The following is a 24,307-nucleotide window of genomic DNA, read 5'->3' as shown; positions in this document are numbered from 1 at the left end:
GATTGCAAAGTAGCAACACATACGACATACCCGATATTCTTCCTGATGAGGTAGAACATGCATTGAAGAAAATGAAGAATCGGAAAGCCCCGGGGGAAGATGAAGTTACTGTAGAGTTGTTAAAATTGGGAGGAAGAGACATAACACAAAAACTGGCAAGGCTCTTCACAAAGTGCATTAGAAAAGGTGTGATGCCTAAGCAGTGGAATAATGCAATCATAGTTTTGCTGCATAAGAAAGGAGATAAATCAGAAATTGGAAATTATAGACCAATTAGCTTGTTATCCCATATCTACAAGTTGTTCACAAGGGTCATTACTAACAGATTAGAAAGAATACTTGATGAGAATCAACCAAAAGAGCAAGCTGGCTTTAGGACAGGATTCTCAACTATGGATCACCTTCACGTAATATCACAGCTAATGGAGAAAGCGAATGAATATAAAACACCATTATGCCTGGCATTTGTGGATTATGAAAAGGCATTTGACTCCATACAGCATAAGGCAATGTTTCGGGCACTGGAAAGACAAGGCATAGATACTCCATATATTATGATTTTGAAGAAAATATATGAGAGTGCTACCTCCTTTATTAGACTAGACAAAGACAGTAGCAAATTTAAAATCGAGAAAGGAGTTCGACAAGGAGACACAATATCTCCGAAGCTGTTTACTGCTGCCCTTGAGGAAGCTTTCAGAAGATTAGACTGGTCGCAGAAAGGAGTCAATGTGAACGGAGAGTACCTAAACCATTTACGATTTGCAGATGACATTGTGGTCATAAGCCACGATCCCAAAGAATTAGAGGAAAATCTTAATCAGTTATGCACAGTTAGTAAGGATTTTGGACTAAAGATGAATATGGCTAAAACAAAAGTAATGATGAACAAGTATGCCACGGAAAGGGAAATAATGATTGAAGGAGCAGTAATTGAAAAGGTGGAGTCATATACTTATCTGGGACAAGTTATTAACTGTAATAATGATAAATGGCTGGAAGTCAAGAGAAGAATAAATTTTGGATGGATAGCATTCAGGAAATATAGTCACATACTGAAGAGCAATATCCCAGTTTGTCTGAAACGTAAAATAATGAATCAATGTATACTCCCCACCATGACTTATGGAAGTGAAACTTGGGTACTCACCAAAAGAATGGAAGAGAAGCTAAGAACTACACAGCGAAGAATGGAACGAGTTATATTGGGAATCAGACTGTTAGATAAGAAGAGAAACACATGGATTAGGCAGCAAACTCAAGTAAAGGACATTCTTATCAAAACTAAAGAACTAAAATGGTCTTGGGCAGGACACATAGCTCGAAGACATGATGACAGATGGACTAAGAAAATAACAGAATGGTACCCAAGAGGAGCTAGAAGAAAACCTGGAAGACAAAGGCGGAGGTGGATAGATGAAATTCATGAGTTTTTGAGTAGTAAATGGATGGCCAGTGCTCAAAACAGAAGGAACTGGAAAGTTGCTGGAGAGGCCTTCATCCTGCAGTGGATTGAAAATGGCTGATGATGATGATGATGATACCTCTACTAATGCTAAAACATCTTTTCACATTAACTAGAGTTAAAAATAAGGACTATGCATGATAATTAAACAGTACAAGTACATTATTAAATATATATAATTTTCAACTTATTAAATGTATGTCAATATTCTAATTTTACCTACAGTTACATTATCAATAGATGTTTTTGTAAGTCTCTTAAAATTGCATATGACAAATGCCACAAGATAAGATACTGCAACTTGCAGAATTTAAGCCTTTCTTCATAAGTGCACCCCTTTGTTCCTCTGACCAAACTTGTTGCCCTTCACTGCACTCATTCTAGCAACTCTACATCCTTCCTAAAATGAGGCCTCCAGACCTGTATACAGTACTCAAGGTGTGGCCTGACCTTTGCCTTATACAAAGGGATAATCACCTCCTTTTCTCTGCTAGAAAAATTCCTATATACCATTGACAAAACTCCATGACTTTCTCTGGCAGCTCATCTGCACTGCTCAGAGAACTTCATATCTGACTGCACAATTACCCCAAAGTCTTTCATTTCCACCTCCTTGAGTATAGTACCACAGAGTTGGTGTGTTTCTCTTGGGTTACTGCTACCCATATGCCGTACAGCCAGGCCTCGCATAACGTGAGTTTGATTAACGCGTTTTCAGTTATCGCTATTTGAAAAAATTATACCACTTTACACGATGCAAATTTCCAGTTAACGCAATCTTTTTTTTTTTTTTTTTTTATGCGATAGTTGAAAAAGATTTGAATCGCGCGTTAAGCTTACAGCACGTTGGATGGGCAATAAACAAACGTTTGCCTTCTGCCCTCCTCAGTGTGTTCCATTGACCATCGGAAGAAGACATGTTACTTGTTTGTCTCCTGCTAATAAAGTCAATGCACACTTGCATTTAAAAATTCAAATTTTTAAATGCAAGTGTGCATTGACTTTATTAAAATTTAAAAATTCGAATTTTTAAAAATTCAAATTTTTAAATGAGCCAGATGAAAATGTTACCATGAAGGAGATAATGGTAAAAGAACTAGGTGAAATCTTTCATATCGCAGAGAACCTCAAACAAAAGGTTTGAGGTCCTCTGCGATATTTATTTCACCAGGGTCCAGAGAAGATTGTTGTCGGCTATCGGAAATTGATTGATGAAAAGAGAAAGTCAACACTGTTCAAATATTTCCGCAACAGTCATTTCTTCATTGTGTATTTTATGTCAAATGTTCCCAAACTTCCTCGGTTCACGGCACCCTTAGTTTCTGGTAATTTTTTCACGATGCACCTAGACCAAAAGAAATACCTAACAGTTCCATTTATTAAGTAGTTAGGTCCAAACAACTTAATAAGAAATGTTGAAACTGTGAACTACCTCGAGCTAATAGTTTGCGCGGTATCCGATAGATGTCGAGTATCGCTGTGTTTCCCTCGAAAATTTAAAATATTCCGCTGCGCACAGTTTGGGAACCACTGTTTTATGCAATAAACATTTAATTCCATAATTATTTTCATTATCTTTTACATTGTATACAGTTAAAAAGTTATTTAAGAGGTATTTTTAAAACTCTTTATGGACATTCCAGAAGGTCAAGGACCAATTATAATTTTTCCTATTCATTATTATATTCGATTAACGTGTTTCTGCAATGCGCTCGCGGGACGAATTAGTTGTGTTAATCGAGGCCAGCCTGTACTTTGCATTTGTCAATGTTAAACTTCGGTTGCCACTTCTTAGCCCATCTGCCTGACTTTTCTAGATCCCGTTGCAGTAGCATACTGTCTTTAGTGTCATTAACAACCCTGCCAACCTTTGTATCATTTGCAAATTTGGACATTAAGCCTGATATACCTTCATCAATATCATTGATAAATACACAAAACAACAATGGGCCCAGCACTGAATCCTGGAGGACTCCGCTAATAACATTAGTCCACATAGAGCAGTGTTCATTTATTACTACTCTCTGCCATCTCCCACTCAACATTCGCTTTATCCAGTGCAATAACTTGCTCTTAATGCCATACCGCTCCAATTTGCACAGCAGTCTTCCATGTGCAACAGTATCAAAAGTTTCCTGAAATCCAAGTATATGATATCAACATTATTTTTAGCATCCAGTTCCTTTGTGACCTCATCATAGTATCCAATGAAACTGGTCAGACAAGACTTCCCCTTAACAAACCCATGCTGTGTCTGAATTATTGCTGCTGTCTTGTCTAGGTGATCCTGTATCCCCCACTCCCCTCTTTAACCAGTAACTCCATTATTTTCCCTGGAACAGAAGTTAAACAAACAGGTCTATAATTATTTTGTCACCCTTTGAACCCCCCTTTGTGAATTGGGGATACATTTGCACATCTGCAGTCCATGGGGACCTCCCCCGACTCCAAGGATGCTCTCATAATTATGGGTAAGGGTTTGCTTACTTCCCTTGCTGCCTCCTTCAGTATAGTTGGATAGATTCCTTCCACCCCAGGTGGCTTTTTTATGTTTTAACTTCAACAATTTCTCCTCCACTTTGCTCTCAATTGTCACAAAATCACTTAGCTCCCTGTTAGAGTTCGATAAACTTCTGGCATTCCTTTCCTTGAATAACTCCTCATGTGAATGTAGATGCAAAATACTCATTCAGTTTATTAACTACTTGAGTAGGATCAAGAGTCGAACCATCTATGTTAAATAGACCAATCTGATTCATTCCCTTCCTTCACTTTGCGTCCTTTACCAAAGATATTTCCTAATCTGCCTTTGCCTGCCTAACGTCCTTTATGGTGGACTAATGCTAATGCTAATAACTTCCATAACATTGCAGGATTAACTGATTTCTGAGCACACACGTGTTCTCTACATGAATATAAAGTTAATGCTGTTTATAATGGTGATAATAGGTACATCTATTCAATATATCAGATTGATCACATCTAATGGATGTAGAACTATATATTTAGCAGGACATTCTTCTTGGCAAGTTCAAATCCTGTTAATGATTCAAGGAATTTTTATGGGTATTTTTTTCACAATGTGGCTGAATTAGTCGGTCTTAGGTGAGGGTAGCATGGTTTTATTAGTTATTTTACTAATCTTCTGTTTTGTGAGAAATTTTACTTGGATTTTTGAAAAGGAACTAATTTTAAAGTATGAAAAAAAAAAAAAAAAAAACTAATGTTAGTGTTTCTAAAAAATCCCTAATTTTATCTGATAGTGTACTGAGGTATATGGTAAAGAACCTGTTACATTCTAATTTTGAAGTGGTTTGCTTGACAGGATGCTGAAGTGAAAGTTTTTTTTGATTGTGTTATTTAATTGTGTTTTAAATGGGAGTGGGGGGATATGATTCAAGCTCTAGATTGAATCATATCCCAGCTATCTTGAAACATACAGCTCAAGTATTGTAACTCCTAGTTTAGGGTTGAAAAACAGTATTTAATGGCATTGTATAATACTGATATTTTAAAAATATAGGGAAGGTGAGAGCTATAGTGCTAATACTGCCCTGTGTGAATAGGTTCCAGAAAATACACATACCCAACAAAACTGCTTGTCTTGGAATGGTTAGATTCAAAAATTTGGTGCCATTCTTGTTTTCTAATTCTAATTTATGTATTTTTAAGTTTGGGGTTGAAGAAGCTGAACTGAGTTTAAAAGTTACCAATGGTGGGCTTTTTTTTAAAGTTGTCAAGATGTGATAGTTTTAGCATTAGTAGAGGCATATGATGTAAGAAAGCAAGCTTATGCAGCATCAGCCAAAAAAAAAAAAAGCCTCCCATTTCACTCCTCCATTTGTTCCAAATGTCTATCCAGCTCGGCCTTAAATTTATTTAGGCTATCAACTTCCACAACAAAAGATGGAAGTCTGTTCCACCAATCAACCACCTGCTGGCTAAAGGCAAATTTCTGCACATCTATTCTATAACTGTCTTTCCTCAGTTTGAACTATACTCCCTCAGGTTCTTTATCTGAGCAAGAGGAAGAATCCCATCAGCATTCAGTGTGCTCAATCCATTCAAGGCCTTATACACCTCAGTCAGATCACCTCGCAGGTGCCTACTCTCCAGGCGCTGAAATTTTTCAGAACTTAAGCCTTTCTTGGTAAGAGCACCCCTTTGTTTCCCTCACCAATCTTATTGCCCTTCTTTGTACTCGTTCTAGCAACTCTACATCCTTCCTAAAATGAGGCATCCAGACCTGTACATAGTACTCTAGGTGTGACCTAACCATTGCCTTGTACAATGGGATAATCACCTCTCTGTCCCTGCTAGCAAAATTCCTATATATCATTGACAAAACTCCGTGACTTGCCCTGGAAGCCCATCTGCACTGCTTAGCAAACTTCATGTTTGACTGCACAATTACCTCCAGGTCTTTTTCACTTTCCTGAGTGTAGTACCACATAGTTGGTACTTTTCTCTTGGGTTATTGCTACCCATTTGCAGTACTTTGCATTTGTCAAAGTTAAACTTTGGTTTTCACTTCTCAGCCAGTTTGCCCAACTTGTCTAGATCCAGTTGGAGTAGCATACTCTCTTTACTATCGTCAGCAAACTTGGACATTAATCCTGATATACCTTCATCAATATCGTTGATGAATACACAAAACAACAATGGGCCCAGTACCGAACCCTGGGGAACTCCACTAATAACATTTGTCCATGAAGAGCAGTGTCCATTGATTACCACTCTGTGGTAATCAATGGACACTGCTCTTCATGGAAGAAAATTGGAAGAAAAAATCCGCCGTAGTGTCCGTGAAAACGCACTAATTGCTTCAGAAATTTGCTCTATAACCCGTGATGTTAAATTAGAAAAAATGGAAAAGGCTTTAAATCTGTGGATAGAAGACCGAACTCAAAATAAAATTCCGTTAAGTTCACTCATCATTCGTGAAAAAGCAAAACTCCTTTATCAACACTTTAGCGAAATTGGTGATAGCACTGGCGGGATAGGTTTTTTAGCCAGCAAAGGCACTGGTTTGAAAGATTTGTTGGAAATTTCTAATAAATATTACATTTATTATTAAATTGTTTTTTATTTTCATTTCGATGCCATATGCTTGCATTTCACTATGTACTGTCATTGTACATAGTCATATTACGAAGGTACGTATAATATATACATAGACAAAATTTTAGACTAGTTTTTCTTATATATTACATACTTTGGAACGGAACCCCTTTATTACTATGGGAGTCATAACTCAGTATTCGCGTTTTCGGTATTCGCGACATTTCTCAGGAACGTAACCCCCCAGCGAATAGCGGGAGTTTACTGTATATCATTGACAAGACACCATGAGCTACTCTTGCAGACCTCAACAATGCACAGAAAACTTCATATCAGCCTGCACAATTACCCCCAGGTCCTTTTCATTCTCAGCCCATCTGCTCAACTTTTCTAGATTCTGTTGCAGCAGCATACTGTCATTAGTGTCATTAACAACCCTGCCGGCCTTTGTATCGTCTGCAAACTTGTACGTTAAGCCTGAATACCATCATCAAAATCATTCATAATACAGAAAACAACAATGAACCCCTGGGGGATTCCACCAATAACATTAGTCCACAAAGACAGTGTCCATTGATTACCACTCTGTCTTCTCCCACTCAGCCATTATTCATGGCAACAATTTGTCTCCAATGCCACACTGCTCCAATTTGTTCAGCAGTCCATGTGCAATAGTATCAAAAGTCTTTCTAAGATCTAATATATGACATCAAAATTATTCTTTGAATCCAGTTCCTTTGTAACCACATCATAGTTGTTTTTTATTTGCTTTTTAGGAGCATTAGCAACTAAGACCATATTGCTCCGAGGATATGTGGTGGTCATTCCCTGACTCTTCCGCATCCTCCGTATTTGGTAGTCACAGGCTGGAACCCTGATCTAATCAAGAAGCGTGTGCTACGCACTGCTGCTCCTGCCCACCTGGCAACGGAGGCACCCCACATCAAAATATCCAATCAAATTGGTCAGACAAGATTTCCCCTTAACAAACCCATGCTGTGTCAGAGCTATAACTGAAGTGTTGTCTAGATGATCCTGCAGTGCTTCTTTAACAAGTGTCTCCATTAATTTCCCTGGAACAGAAGTTAAACCTGCAGTTCTGTAATTACTTGTCGCCCTTTGATCCTCCTTTGTGAATTTGGGTCACATTTGCGCATCTCCAGTCCATGGGTACATCCCCTGAGTCCAAAGAAGCTCGTAATTATGGCTAAGGGTTTGCTTACTTCCTTTGCTGCCTCCTTTATTATAACTGAATAGATCTCATCCACTCCAGGTGCCTTTCTTATGTTTATCTTCAACAATTTCTTCTCCACTTTGTTCTCAGTTATTAAAAAATCGTCTAACTCACTGCCAGAGTTTACTTCATCTCTGGCATTCCTCCCCCTGAATAACTCCTCATGTGTGAATGTAGATGCAAAATACTCATTTAGTTTGTTAGCTACCTGAGCAGGATCCCCCAGAGGATCACATCTGGTGAGTATGGACTTGGATCACCCAGGGTCCTGAGCTGGATATCATCATTCTTCTCTTTCTTGGCGATTCTTTTCTACTTCTCTCTCTCTCTCTCTCTCTCTCAGGGTGACTTGGAATTTCTTTTGGCTGGTGCAGCGTAAGCCTCGGGCTTCCTTGCACCATATGGCTAATAATAATAATGTTATTATTATTCATATTATTATCCATCGATATTGAGTAGACCAATCTGATTCATCCCCTTTCTTCTGGAATTTACTTAAGTAAAGAACTCTTTGCTGTTTTTCTTTGCATCCTTTGCAAAAGATTTCTTGTAATTGCCCTTTGCCTGACAAACCTCCTTTGTGACTTAGTTACAGACTAGCTTATATCTGTCATAAGCTTATGTGTCATCTCTTAATTTATATGTATCCCGTGCATTTTTCTTCTTTGCCACATGTCTCATTAGTTCATCTGACATCCATTTAGGCTTAAACCTTGAACAATATTTCTTAGCTGGTATGAAAAGCCTAGTAGCTTCCAAGATTAATTCTTTGAATGCTTCCCATTTTGAATTTGCTGCTGGTAACATCATCAGTTGGGCCCACCGTATAGAATTTAAATACTGTCTCAGACCACCGTAGTCACCTTTACGAAAGCAAAAACCCTTCCCTTTACCCCCGATGGTAGTTACCTCTTCGAGTAAATCACACTTCAGCACACTGTGATCACTGCCACCTAGTGGTTCCTTTATCTGCAGATTCAGATTCTGATAATCAGATCAAGAGTATTACTCCCTCTAGTTGCTTCCCGAACCTGCTGCTGTAGAAAACAATCATCCAATAAATCCACAAAAGCGTTGCTAGCGTGTGAGTGACCAAACCACAAATTTCAGTAAATATCTGGGAAATTAAAATCCACCATTATGTGACACTCTGATTTTCTTGCCCACTCTATTTCTCTCTACAGTTTTTATTTTCTTAGTCCATCTGTCATCATGTCTTTGAGCTATGTGTCCTGCCCAAGTACATTTCAGTTCTTTAGTTTTGATAAGAATGTCCTTTATCTGTGGTTTCTGCCTAATCTGTGTGTTTCTCTTCTTATCTAACAGTTTGATTCCTTATATAATTCTTTCCATTCGTCGCTGTATATTTTTCACCTACTCTTCCATTCTTTTGGTGATTGCCCAAGTTTCACTTCCATAACTCATAGTCGAGCACGTGACCACCAAATACGGAGGATGCGGAAAGGTCAGGGAATGACCACCGCACATTCCACTGGAGCAATATGGCCTTAGTTGCTAATGATCCTAAAAAAAAACCAATTAACAATAACAACATAACTCATAGTGGGGCGTATACATTGGTTCAGTATTTTATATTTCAGACAAATTGGGATATTGCTCCTCAGTATGTGATTACATTTCCTGAATGCTATCCATCCGAAATTTATCCTTCTCCTGACTTCCAGCTATTTATCATTATTACAGCTGATGACTTGTCCCAGATAAGTACAGGCAGTTCTGACTGTGAGTTCTTGGGTTTAAGAGTTTTTTTTGTTGTTTTTTTTTTTTTTTTTTTTGTTGTTGTTGTTTTTTTTTTTTTTTTTGTTGTTGTTTTTTTTTTTGTTTTTTTAAATCAAGTATCAACAAAAAATCAAAAATATGAACATTAATTGAAAAAATGAATGTTAAACATTCATAAATATCAGATTTTGATCCATGCGCATAGCTATACAGTACAGTGTACCCCACTTTACGATTTTAATCTGTTCCAGAGACATCATATCGTGAAACTATTGTAATGTGAACCTAATAACACATTTTTCTTCTTTTTTTTTTTTTTTTTTTTTGGTAATTCGTTCCATGACCTTAGAAGTTGAAATTTTTGCTATATAACTCTCTAAAAGGTCGTTTTTATAGTGTAAATTGTATTAGTTACCAATTGAAATCATTAAAATGCACTACTCTTTCATCGTTATCATATGTTCTGTTATAAGAACCAATTTTTAACAGCTTTGTGAAATTTTACTAAAGCACATTTCTGGAGATCATAACCATAAAACAATAAAAACAGCTTACACTTTCCGGTTTATTGGGCTTTTCTGTTACTGCAAGCAGGTATAAATGGGTAGTAAACTCCATGTTATTGCATTTGCGAAAATATGATAGCTGGAATTGTTTGGTGGTTTACATTATTATGGTGAAATGCGTTTCCCCTTTACTGAAATCTTCAATCATATAAAAAACAAATAAATTTTCAGAATCTTTTCTTTATTCCTTTTTTTAAACTTCGTAAACTTGTTAATCCACACAAATTGTGTTAGTTGTAATTTGTGCTTTCCGTTAAAAAATGCTTATGCATGCTATTGAAATTTATAAAAAAAAAAAGAGAAGATTATCTTGGAAACAAACCCCTTATGAAGCATTTCTGAAGAAGACTGCTCCTTGTGCAACAAACCAACGAGTGCCGAGCCAGTGTGCATTTAGTGGATGATGATGAAGAATAAACATTCTTTAACATTTGTAAGTCATAAATAATTTATTTATTATTATAATTTGCTTGATTTTACCGGCTACGTTTTCATTTCTTTGGATAAATCAATCATAGTTTAAACATAAACTAATTAGCTAACTAATTTCATTGTTGAGAAAACGTAACCCCAATTTTTAACTTTGTCTACGGGAAATAAATTCCCACTTGACGAGTTTTCTCTTTACGAGCGCATGCTAGGAACAAATTAACTTGTAAAGTCGGAAACTACCTATATATGAATCCACCTTTTCAATCACTGCTCCTTCAATGATTATATCCCTTTCTGTGGCATATTTGTTCATCATTACTTCTGTTTTAGCCATATCCAGCTTTAGTCCGAAATCCATACCAACTCTGCCAAACTGATTAAGATTTTCCTCTAATTCTTTGGGATCATGGCTTTTAATCAAAATGTCATCTGCAAATCATAAATGGTTTAGATACTCTCCATTCACATTGACTCCTTTCTGCGATCAGTCCAATCTTCTGAAAGCTTTCTCAAGGGCAGCAGTAAACAACTTTGGAGATATTGTGTCTCCTTATCGAACTACTTTCTCAATTTTAAACTTACTGCTGTTTGTCTAGTCTAATAAAGGAGGTAGCGTTCTCATATATTTTCTTCAATATCATAATGTGTGAGGTATCTATGCTTTGTCTTTCCAGTGCCCAAAACATTGCCTTATGCTGTATGGAGTCAAATGCCTTTTCATAATCCACAAATGCCAAGCATTATGGTGTTTTACATTCATTTGCTTTCTCCATTAGCTGTTATCACATGGAGGTGATCCATAGTTGAGAATCCTGTCCTAAAACCAGCTTGCTCTTTTGGTTTATTCTCATCAGATATTCTTTCTAATCTGTTAGTAATGACCCTTGTGAACAACTTGTAGATGTGGGACAACAAGCTAATTGGTGTATAATTTTCAATTTCTGATTTATCTCCTTTCTTAACAACATTAGATAGGTGGTCACAATTCAGTGGTTACTGAGTGTATATATCTTACTTCATGAAATGTAGTGGCTATCTTGAGAGAATATTGGGTTTCATGTTCCCATATTTAGCGTGTAAATGCACCAATCCATTCTAGATATGCTTTCACAGCTTTCTGTATGCTACTTCTATTCTTCAAGCAAGTATACCTTATCTTGGCATCAATTCCTCCACCAACTGTCCCACAACCAGGCCATAATTTCTCAGCCTGCTGCTATATTTACCATTCCTTACCCATTTTTTTCAGGCACTTGTGCTTCAAGTAATTACCCAATGTGTTCTCATTCCAGGGTCACCTCTTCAACTTGATTTTCCTTTCTTTATGCTATCTATACAAATTGTCTTATTCTGCTAACTTAGATGTCTATGTGCCTTCTGTGTAGAATTTTTGCTATTAATATTTCCTTCCCCATTGCAGGATTTCTGCTCTTCAAGATAAAACTTTTCGACGCCTCCGTAGCCAGGTGGGAAGGAGCAGCAGTGCGTAGCACATGCTTCTTGATTAGCCCGGGGTTCAAGCCTGTCACCATCAAATACGGAGGATGTGGAAAGGTCAGGGAATGACCACCGCATATTCTCGGAGCAATATGGTCTTAGTTGCTAATGCTCCTAAAAAAACCAAATAACAACAATGAAACTTACCTTTGTTTCTTCTCCACTTCCCACCAGAAAAAATTTCATCTCCTTGCTGACTCAGTTAAACTTGTCTCATCCAGGTGAGATTTAAGTGTAAACCTTTGTGCAGTGCAAACTTGGATTGTTTCTACCAAGTACCCAAGTAGGGTACTTGATAGAATCTGGATCTGCTGATGATAAAACTCTCCATCATGGGATTTATTTGCCATCATCAAGCTTGATACTACTAATTCTGGAACCTCTGCCTCCTCTGTGGGATTCTTGCTATCCCACCACCATCTCTCTAGAGTAGGATTTTTCTTCTTGTTGTCTCTCTTACTCAGGCAGGATCTTCCTTGCTTATGATAGCTTTACTTCTCTGCTGGTGCATGGGTACCCTTTATATTTGCATGGATCTGAAGCTTTCTGGCCTCTTTATGTTATTGGTGTGGGATATTTTCCTCAATGGCCCTTCTATAAGCCAACATCTGACTACATGCTTTTACACTTTCCATCTTTTCCCCAGTCCACTTGTAAATTTCTTAATCCCTTCTTCAGGGTTCCCTTCACTATAGACTTCCCCACTCTACTTTCACCTGGAGATCTCTCCTAATATCCCTTCTACATCTTCCTCTTTTATCTTAAAACTCCTTGCTATTTAACCTCCCTTTCCTTTCTCAAGTGCTAGTATGCACACTCTGTTGAGGCATGAGCACAGGCAGTTGAGCCAGTTGTTCTTCACAACAGTAGAATGGATGGCTTCTTTCTCATCCTTGGCTATTTCCCATCTCTGCTTCCTTGAAGCAGGGATGGGAAATAGCCATCAGCTCTCCTGGTGGCTGCTGCTGAATGGTTGTTAAGAGGAGAGTCATATAACACAAAAATGGTGCTAAACTAAAAACAAACCCTACATAACACTTGTGATTGGCTTAGCAGAGTTCATGCTTCTTCATACTTACATTTGGTGGGTTTGTGGAAACCCCCACGCCATCCAGACAAGTAACACTATGCGTCTTTGTGAAAATAACAAATCTTTGAAAAACAACTAGAATACAACTGTAGATGTTTATTGAACTGACAGAAGAAAAACAAGTAATCTGAAACTATAAACACAGTGCCATCACTTGTTACCGTGCCACTCTTCAAGCAAAAAATCAAATAATTACAGTAAAAGTTAGACTATATTTAGAAAGGTAGAGGAAAAACTTCAGATTTTTAACAGAAGTGCTTTTTTTATTATCACTCTAATCCTTTCTTAATCGATATGTAGTTGTGTAGATTTTTAAGATGAGTTTCTTAATAAAGAAGTGTAACTGAATTATTTAGAATGCACTTCTTTTTATAATTTTCGTGGACCATTTAATAAATAAAAAAAAAAAATGTAAGTTTCAAAAAGAATTTAGCTTAAGAGATGCAAAGCTTTGTACATTATTATATTAGATTATATTGTGCTATTAAATAGGATCTCTGAGTGATTTAGAAAATGGTTAAATACAATATTCCACAAAAATTAGCTACTCAAAACAAAACAATTTCAAAACAAAAGTTATGAAAGTTGAAAAGGAAAATTTAGAGTGTAGACTAAATAACCAAAATATCAGAGCTAGTTAGTAAGTTTGTGTATCTACTGATGGTGTAAAATTAGACATGGAAATAAGCAATGGAATAAGTAAAACAGGATGTGTAGGAAAGCAATTAAACATATTCATTTGGAGTAAAAGAGAAATTAGCCAACATACAAAATTAACTGTTCATAACACATTTTTGAATCCTATTCTACTTGTGCAGCTGAGCTGAGAGCTGGGTAAAAATTTTGAATCTTCAGAAATGAAAGTTTTAAGAAAAATAAAGGATGGAAGTAATAGCACAACCATATCACAGATGAGGAAATAAGGGGAAAAAAATCTTGGTAACTAACATCCCTTCATGGTCAGCAAAACAAACTTCAAGTATTATGGGCATATATTGAGTGGTACATACAATGGAGTGCTGCTGCACCTAGAGGTTCTCTGAGCAGTTTAGACAGCCTGCTTGGATTCATGAATTTCTACCAATGATATACAGGAATTTTACCTGCAGGGACAAGGACATGATTGTCCTGTTGTAAAAGGTAATGGTTAGGCTGCATCTTGAGTACTGCATACAGGTCTGGGAGGATATGGAGCTGTTGTAATGGGTGCAGTTAAGAGCTAAAATGTTAGTCATGGACAGAAAAGGATACCCTTATCAAGAAAGACTTCAGTTCTGCAAATTGCAGCATCTGGAAACTAGGCACCTGCAAGGAGACCTGATTGAAGTGTCTTAAATGGATTGAGTAAAAGTAGAAAGCATCCTAACTCTTACTTGAAAGACATATAAGGGGATAAAAATTTAAAAAAAGGATGGTTGTAGGGTAGAAATGTGCAAATTTGTTTTCAGCCAGAGAGTGATTATTGTTGGAACACACTTCCATCTAGTGTTATGAAGGTGGGCAGTTTGAACAAATTTAATGAAGAATTAGAAAAATTATCCGAGTGTATGGACAGATAAGATGGGTATTGTTTTTTTGTTTTTTTTTTGACTGATGCTGTGTAAACTTAGTTTGCTTTCTTGCAGCATTTCCACTACTAATACTGATGTAGAAAAGGTAGGAGATTAGTTAGTTACACAAATATTTTTATTTAAATTTTCTTTCAAACCAAAAAGGAAAGATAATAGGCCTAGAGGCAGACCAACAGAGGGGATCAATGGTATCAAGCACGTATTAGAGAAAAGAGTATATTCTGGCAAGGGCTATGCTGAAGGAAATAGGGTAGCATGGAAGGATGATAGTCCAGAACGACTGATTTGTATTATCACAATGACCTGTACAGCCACTGAGTATGGATGATGTAGTGTGTGATGGGTGTCTTGCTCTTTCTCTCTCCACATACACCCATATATACACATATGGGGGGGGAGAGATAATTGCTGTTGATTGAACTATCGGCTGTGTATTTTGTAACAGCAGTTTATCTTTAGTTTTGACCACATTAGATTGAATCCTTTCACTGTTGTTTTCTTTATTTCAATTATGCCCACCAATAGGATGATGGTATTTTCTTATTTAATTTTTAGTCATCATATCTAGGAAAAATATGTAGTTAAAGAAAAGGGATAATAAAGTGGAAAATACTGTTCAATAATTAAAAATGAATAATGATGCTAAAGAGGAAAGGCTAATTAATACAATGTTCTTATTTAAATATTTTTTAAACGTTCATTGCGCAACTTTATTTTTGCAATAATTATTATGATATCTACTCATTTTATGAAATAAAGTACATTTTTTTGTAGATGTCATTTGAAGTGCCCAGCAAGAGAAGTGTCAGTTGCTGTATTAGTGATAATGGTTATTATTGCTGTCATTTTGCTAGTGTTTACACTTTTTGGTAAGTAAATAGAAATAATCTTGCTATTAGATCTTTATTATGAATTGCAGTTGAGTTTTACTCTTTGAGGATTATGTATGTGTAGTATTCAAAGTGATTTCACAATGTTATGTTGCCATCTTTTATCAGTGTTTTCCAAGCACAGATGATCCTCGATTTCACGGACTAATGGGGGGGGAAAGGTTGTCAGAAAAACTCCAAAGTTTCCAAAAAAACTCTAAAGAGTCCAAATTTTCCGAATGAATATTTAACGAAACATTCAACTGTATAAAACCTATATTAAACATAAGTAAACCCTCTTACTTCATCAGCAATCTCTTCTTGTCAGGATCTGGTAGCCCGGATCTCCGCCACTTTCCTCTAGCCAGTCAATTACATTTTTTGGTAGGGATCCTCAGAATAACCCAGTCTTGTCTCCATTATATACCTGGGATAAGAGCAGGCCTTCCTTCTTTACCAGTTCATTGAGGTGGAGTCTGAAAGGCTCAACTGAATGTATTGCAGCAGACCCAGCTTCACCATGCTCCTTCCTGTTACACATGCCATGGCAATTTCTAAAACGCCACAGCCACCCATTACTAGCTTTGAAATTGTTATTGCCCATATGTTTAGCCAGTTTTTCAGCTGCAGTGCTTAAGGTAACACCAGTAATATTCACTCCACATGATTGCTCCTGCACATACCATTTGTAAACAGCTTCTTCTAAATCTTTATCTTTGCTTACTTTCATGTGCTTTGTCACTCATAGAACCCATACCTTCAATATTATACTTTAATGCAAAGCTTTGGAGCTTTCCTTTGGCCTTGCGAATATCAGAAACAGTTTGCTTTTTAACTCCATACTGCTCATAAACACTTCCACCAAGGCACCACTCTCAAGCTTTTAACCGACACTCAAATGTACATTCTTTCTTTTAACACTTGTTTGTTTTGAAGCCATTGATGGTCACAAATGATTTGAAATAATACTAACAATGGATAAATGTTGATACAAAGTGCACTGTTCTCATGCTCACGGCCAGGTACAACAAAAACAATACTGTCGCCGTGTGCACTAACTGGCGGACGTCCCGTGAATCACAGTCGGCATCCGGAAAATGGTTGTATAGTGGAATTTCGATTATCCAGAATTTTGTCCAGGAAATTGGGGTCCACAAAATCGAGGGGAAACTGTAATTGTAGGTACAGTTTATTTGTGGAACCAAAACAGTCTTGAAAACCAAAAAGGGGAGTGGCATCTGTTAGTGTCGTTTTCTGATTTCAGTTTACGAAACCTTGCAGAAATTTTCTGGAATTTGGATCCAGAAGTTGATGAAATAATTGAATCAAGTAATGCATTAAATAGATGTAGAGGATATTATTGCATCAAGAAAAAGAAAGTAATGACTTTTTTTTTCTTTTTTTTTTTTACGAATTCTTTTTAAAATTCTGATTTGATTTTTGATATTAATTTCACTTTAATGTTGAACAGGCAGGTTATTATATTAATATGATTGCCATTTAAAAGTTTAAACAAATTAATTTAAAATTTGTAAAAGCATTTACAGTCACAGCTCTTTATAGCGACTCCTCTTTTTAATATCCCAACACATTATAATGTCCTATGTGGTTGGTTCCGGCCAATTTCTCATTAACCTAATGCTATTTTACATTCATTATAACAACATCGAAAACAAAAGGATTGCCTTTTGTTTTCAAGGAACGACCATAAATACCTCTTAATCTGAATTTTTACTTTTTTTTACAATATTTGCATTTAAAAATGACAGAATGCTTCAAATATATTGAAGTAATTGCAGCCTGATCTTGAGAAATCATTTGTTAAGGTTTCCTACACTCTTTTCTTGCAGTGCAGTAATGAAATGAATATTGGCTAGAAGTTAATTTCATTAGTTAGAATATATGTTTATTGGTTATTTGCTCGAAGAAAGTGGATAGCTTTGCCAATCACAGATAAAATTAGGAATTTGCAAGCTGTAGATAACGGTGTGCATTCTAAGGCTGACATCACCAAACAGTTCGGCATTCCTGATTACTTTGTTCGCTATTCTGAAAGATTGGGAAAAGATTGAAAGTTTAGAGAAATCTGCTGCACCGGGTAGCATTTGAGCACGAAAAGTGAAGTATCTGGATCTTGAAAAGGTACTTTTGGAACGGCTAATGATGACGCATGCAAAAAACATTCCTGTAGATGGTAATCTTAAAAGCTAAGGCTGAATCATTGTGGATTGAATGGATATTGAAGAATTTAAAAGTTCAGTTGGATGGTACCAGAAATTTAAGACTCGTCATGGCCTGTCTTTCAAAAAAAGTGTGGCGAAAGTGCAGCCGTGGACACTGATGCTACAAATGAATGCACGAAAAATAGTTTAAAAAATGTTTTGCTGACATACGACCACAACAAAATCTTCAGTGCTGATGAAATTGGACTCTTGTTTTAAATTGATAATGGATAAAACACATTTAAAGGCGAGAAATGTAGTGGTGGAAAAAAGGCCAAACAACAGATTACCATTCTCCTAACAGCAAACATGTCTGGCACAGACAAGTTCCCTCTTTTAATCATTGGAAAATCTCAGAAGCTCCAAAGCTTTAAAGGTTTGAAGACATTACTGAATATGTTCAGTAATGTCTGCAAGAATATTTGTTGATGCTATCGAGGCAGTGTTAGGTGGATCGGAAAACTGCTAGATTTGGGGGGGGTACAAGGACTAATAGATTAACAGTAGCTACTGGCAGAGGTGGAAGTTAGTCTTGCACTGCTTCTATTGGAATGAGCAGCAGCCTGGAAAACAAGATGCAGGGTATTTCAGAGACTGCTGGGAGTCATTGCAGTACAAGTTAAACACATGAGTTGTGTTAGGGTTAGGGTAGCTAAGAACAGGAACAGGTGCATGTATACTTGCGTGTACACCCAATGCTAGGAGTTTGGTAAATAAATTTGATGAATTTGAGGTATTGCTCAAAACATCAAAGGCAGATATTGTTGGGATATCAGAGACGTGGTGTCACACAGATATAACGAATGCAGAACTGGAATTCGAGGAGTATAATGTGTACAGGAAAGATAGACAGGGTAGGAAGGGAAGAGGGGTTATGCTATTAGTTAAGAAACATAAAATCCAAGGAAGTGAAGCTGGTCAACATCACTGGACAGAGCAATGTCAAGTCAGTTTGGTGGTGTGACATAAGCATTTGGAGATCAAAATTGAGAGTAAGAGTGTGCTATAGGCCTAATGACTCTGATGAGTATAATAAGAAACTGTACAGGGAAGTGGGCCTGTAAATCAGAGTCTTATAATGGGGGATTTTAATTTCCCAGATATTGACTGGAATTTGTGGGTTGGTCACTCACACACTAGTAAGGCTTTTGTGGATTTATTGGATTATTGTTTTCTATGTTCGAGAGGCAACTAGAGGGAGTAATACTCTTCATCTGATTATCAGTAGTCATTCTTCATGTATTAAGAATCTGCAGATAAAGGAACCACTACATGGCAGTGATCACAGTGATGGGACCAACTGATGATGTTACCAGCAGCAAATTCAAAATGGGAAGCATTCAAAGAATTAATCTTGGAAGCTACTAGGCTTTTCATACCAACAAAGAAATATTGTTCAAGGTTTAGGCCTAAATGGATTTCCGATGAACTAATGAGACATATGGCAGAGAAGAAAAATGCATGGGATACATATAAATTCATGGGTGACATGGAAGCTTACGATAGATATAAGCTGGTCTGTAACGAAGTCACAAAGGAGATTAGGCAGGCAAAGGCAGATTATGAGAAATCTTTGGCAAAGGATGCAAAGAATAACAGCAAAAAGTTCTTTGCCTATGTAAACTCTAGAAGGAAAGGGATGAATCAGATTTGTCCACTGGATATTGATGGTTCAATTGTTGATGATCCTGCTCAGATGGCTATCAAACTAAATGATTATTTTGTATCTACATTCACACATGAGTTATTCAGGGAGAGGAATGCCAGAGGTGAAGTAAACTCTGGCAGTGAGCTAGATGATTTTGTAATAACTGAGAGGAAAGTGGAGGAGAAATTGTTGAAGATAAACATAAAAAAGGCACCCGGGGTGGATGGGATCAAACCAGTTATATTAAAGGAGGCAGCAAAGGAAGTAAGCAAACCCTTAGCCATAATTGTGAGAGCTTCTTTGGACTCAGGGGAGGTTCCCATGGACTGGAGATGTGCAAATGTGAACCCAATTCACAAAGGAAGATCAAAGGGTGACAAGTAATTATAGACCTGTTAGTTTAACTTCTGTTCCAGAAAAATTAATGGAGGCACTGGTTAAAGAAGCACTGCAGGATCATCTAGACAACACTTCGGTTATAGCTCGGACGTAGCATGGTTTTGTTAAGGTAAAGTCTTGCCTGACCAATTTGATTGGATACTATGATGTGGTCACAAAGGAACTGGATGCAGGGAATAACTTTGATATTATATACAGTGGATTCCGGTTATTTGGGCCACCGGTTAATCGGGGCAGCCGTTTATTTGGGGCAAATCTTAAAAAACAAAAACCAATCGAGAAAATAGCCAGGGTTTACTTCGCTTAATTGGGACAAAATGCCGTTTAATCGGGGCAGGAGACCTCAGCACTGGAGATTACCCTACGATTGCCTCCGACTGTACCACGTAGTTCGGTCGGATTTCTGGAGGTCACAACCATAAAACAATAAAAACAATTAGCAGTCACCTGTTTATTGGGCTTTTCTGTTAGTGCAGTCTATCATAAACGGACAGTAAACTCGATCTTATTGAATTTGCGATAATACCGGCAGCTGGAATTCTGTGGGTTATTATGGTAAAATGTGTTTACACTTCCATGGAATCTTCAATCATATAAAAAAAATAACTTTCAGAATCTTCTCTTCATTCCTATTTTTAAAGCTTCCTAATTTGTTACTCCGTTCTCACTTGCGCGTGTTGTTACTTGCAATTTGTGTGTGCCCTCTTCTTTGTTATTGATTGCTTATCTTTTTACTGTTTTAAATTTCAGCCCTCGCCAACAAATGTCAGTGAACAGAAATGTCAACTAGTTTAGTTAGTATGTACATATTACAGTACGTATTAATTATTCCGATTATCACGTATATTCTTCCGATTTTCACGTATCATTTAATTTTTTAATTGGTCAGGTAATAAAGGGTAAATTTGTGCTTAATATATCTTTACTTTTATAGCCTGTGGATAATATTCCTCCTATTTTCGCTAATTAGAATGCTGTTTAATAGAATTAAAATTCAATTCACAAACGTGATCACAATGACCGGCGCTTACTGCACATCGTATAGTGAACGGTACTTTACTATTTTGAGCTCGTCGTAACGTGATTTGATTGTACAGTGAACTAATTGTAAAGGGGGGGAGGTAAATTGTATTTTTAACTATTTACGTGAAACTTCGGATAATTGGGGCAGCCGCTTAATCGGGCCAAAATGCACTAGTCCCGATGTGTCCCAAATAACCGGAATCGACTGTATTTGGATCTTAGAAAGGCTTTTGATATGGTTGCACATGGAAGACTGCTGCACAAATTGGAGCAGTGTGGCATTGGAGGCAAATTGGTGCTATGGATAAAAGGATGGTTGAGGGGGAGAAGACAGAGTGGTAATCAATGGACACTGCTCATTGTGGACTAATGTTATTAGTGGAGTCCCTCAGGGTTCAGTGTTGGGTCCATTGTTGTTTTCTGTATTTATAAATGATATTGATGATGGTATATCAAGCTTAATATCCAAGTTTGCAGATGATACAAAGGTTGACACGGTTGTTAAGGACACTACTGACAGTACACTGCTGCAACAATATCTAGAAAAGTTGAGCAGATGGGCTGAGACTTGGCAAATGAAGTTTAACATTGACAAATGAGGAAACAGTAACCCCAGAGCAACGTATCAACTCTTTGGTACTACACTGACAGTGGTAGAGAGTAAAAAGGACTTGGGGGTAATTGTGCAGGCAGATATGAAGGTTTCTGAGCAGTGCAGATGTTCTGGTAGAGTAGCTCATAGTGTCTTGTCAATGATATACAGGAATTTTTCTAGCAGGGATGAGGAGGTGAATATCCCCTTGTATAAGGCAATTGTCTGGCCACACCTTGAGTATTGTACATGTCTGGAGGGCACATTTCAAGAAGGATGTAGAGCTGCTGAAACGAGTACAGAGAAGAGCAACAAGATTAGTGAATGGAACAAAGGGTTGCTCTTACAAAGAAAGGCTTAAGTTTTGCAAATTACAGTGTCTGGAGACACTGTAATTTGCAAAACTTACAGATCATCTGATTACAGATGATCTGTAATCAGATCATCTGCGAGGTGATCTGATTGAGGTGTATAAAGCCTTGAATGGTTTGAGCATGCTCAATGCTGATGGGATTCTTCCTCTTGCTCAGAATAACCACCTGAGAGGGCATAAAATCAAATTGAGGAAAGACAGATGTAGCATAGATGTGCAGAAGTTTGCCTTTAGTCAGCTCCTAGTTGGTTGGTGTAAGACTTCCATTTCTTGTTGTGGAAGTTGATAGCCTAAATAAATTTAAGGCTGAGATGGACAGGTATTTGGAATGAACAGAGGGGTGAAATGGGAGTGTTTTTTTTTTTTTTTTTGGCTGATGTTGCATAAGCTTGCTTTTTTGCATCATATGCCTCTACTAATGCTAATGTATTGAGCAAACCAAAAGCACAGATGAATCACGAATATATGAATAATAGATCAGAGACTTAGATTGCAGGATGAGTGAGAAGTGAGCATTAGTAAAGGCACGTGATGCAAGAAAGCAAGCTTATATAGAATCGGCCAAAATAAAAAAAAAAAAAAAAAAAAAACCCTTCTCATTTCACCCACCTGCTCCAAATGTTAGTCTAGTTCTCCTTGAACCTGTTTAAGCTATCAACTTCTACAACAACAGATGGAAGTTTGTTTCAGCAATCAAGCAGTAGTAAAGGCACATTTTTCAAGAAAGCAAGCTTATATAGCACAGCCAAAAAAAAAAAAAAATTTTTTTTTGCCATTTGTTGTGTATAACTGCACCCTTTAGTGTCAAGTAAACGACCTATATGCAATCGCTGTCGAGTACTTATCACCAAATATGACATCAGTTTTTCGGCCACTTGATCGAGGTGTAATCTAGTGTTTAAAGAAAAACTATACCGAAGAATGCTATTTAAACAAAATGTGCCATCTTAAAAGTAAAATTCAATATGAAATTGACATCTACATGGAATAAAGTTAATGAAGAAGTTATTGCCAACTGCTTCAAACGTGCTAGATTTACCACCTTGAATGATGCAGTGTGTGAAGTTTTGCATACTTCTTTCTCTATTAACTGGAAAAAGAACAGTCCAATTATAGGGAAGAAATATTTGAGCATGTGTGTTGTCACCTAAATTTACAGAAAAACTTAAGCTTCAAAGATTATCTAGAAGTGGATACGGGACATTAAATGTTTCAGGATATGCACGAATGAAAAGGAACTCATTGCAGACATATTGAAATTTGTAGTGATGAAGATGAGGAAACTATTGTGGTTGAACAAGAAGTTTCAGTGAAGGATGCTCCTCAGGAATTAGAACTTATAAATTGTGTTTTTTTTTTTTTTTTTTTTTCCAAGAGCCTAGCTGTGAAATAATTGCATTGCATACCTTCATAATTCTCTTTTAAAACATGCCCTACCATTGAAACAACTTATTTTGACAGATTATTTTAAAGTATGAAGCTTTTACTTGTTTTGTTGCCAATTTTATGAACAATCGATATAACAACAGTTTTTCTCATTCCCCTACAGGGTCATTATATAGAGTTTTGACTGTATGTATAAAGTTTTCGTATTTATAAAACTTCTGAATTGCATGAAGAAGGTTACTCCACAGAATCCGACCCAAGTGGAAAACTTGCCATCTAAGTCCACATGTGAGATCTGTTCCAAAACTAATGCCTTTGATTTTTTTTTTTTTTTTTTTTTTTTTTTGGTTTGTGTGATGCTTCATATGAAATATAATATCTTGCAAGTTTGGACAATGCACACCAGGTAGAACTGCTATAGTAATCTGCGAAAATAGAGGGTAACATTAATGTGATTTGAAGCAGTGGTGTGTTTCTGACAGAGAACATTGTGTCCATTGAGATTTATTGCCATTGGAAGAATGTATATTTATGGGGACACAACAGTTGTGAACACAGTTAGGCATGTCATGGTAGCAGTGGTTTGAAAGACGTCAAGGTCAACTATCCTTCTGCTGCATTGACAGGAGAAAATGAAGAGATGGAGTGTAAATAAACTGACTTTTGAAAACTGGCATATAAGATCTATAAAATGTCTGCAAGCATGGGAATAGGCTTTAATATACTTAAAACAGTTCTGGACAATCTGGGATACAAGAAACTATCTGCAATGTGGGTTTTATGAGGAGCAGAGAGTATTGTCTTGTGTCGATCTTCTGGAGCAGCATGTGACTATCAGTGACAATTTTTTTGACAGCATCAGAGTCAATGCTGCCATCTAATGAGCGACAACACAAGGATTCTCTGATAAAGAAGAAATTCAAGGCTCAGCTATCTACTAGAAAAATCACATGTTCTGTTTTTGGGATAAGAGGGAGAGGTTATCCTTTCAGAATTCCAGGAGCAGAGACACAGTTCTACCCACTGTTGGGCACACCGAAGAAGCTTAAAATGTGAATTGCAGAAGTGAGGCCAGAGAAGAAAAGAAACTTCTCCTTTTGCATGACGATGCCAGTCACCGTACTAGCATCCTGACAAGG

General features: G+C 37.0%; 1 protein-coding gene across 1 annotated transcript in view; it reads left to right on the top strand.

Annotated features, from left to right (window-relative positions):
* Nucleotides 1-24,307, top strand: part of LOC150084182 (neprilysin-11-like) — a 202,868-nt gene that overhangs the window by 16,543 nt on the left and 162,018 nt on the right. The window contains exon 3 of the mRNA XM_090376147.1: nt 15,431-15,525. Coding sequence (XP_090232273.1) covers nt 15,431-15,525 — 95 coding nt within the window. The remainder of the gene's footprint in view (nt 1-15,430; nt 15,526-24,307) is intronic.

This window comes from Mastigoproctus giganteus, chromosome 6 (genome assembly GCF_048544385.1).
Source record: "Mastigoproctus giganteus isolate SK-2022 chromosome 6, ASM4854438v1, whole genome shotgun sequence".
NCBI classification, from domain to species: Eukaryota; Metazoa; Arthropoda; class Arachnida; order Uropygi; family Thelyphonidae; genus Mastigoproctus; species Mastigoproctus giganteus.
This window is presented reverse-complemented; position numbering and strand designations above follow the sequence as displayed.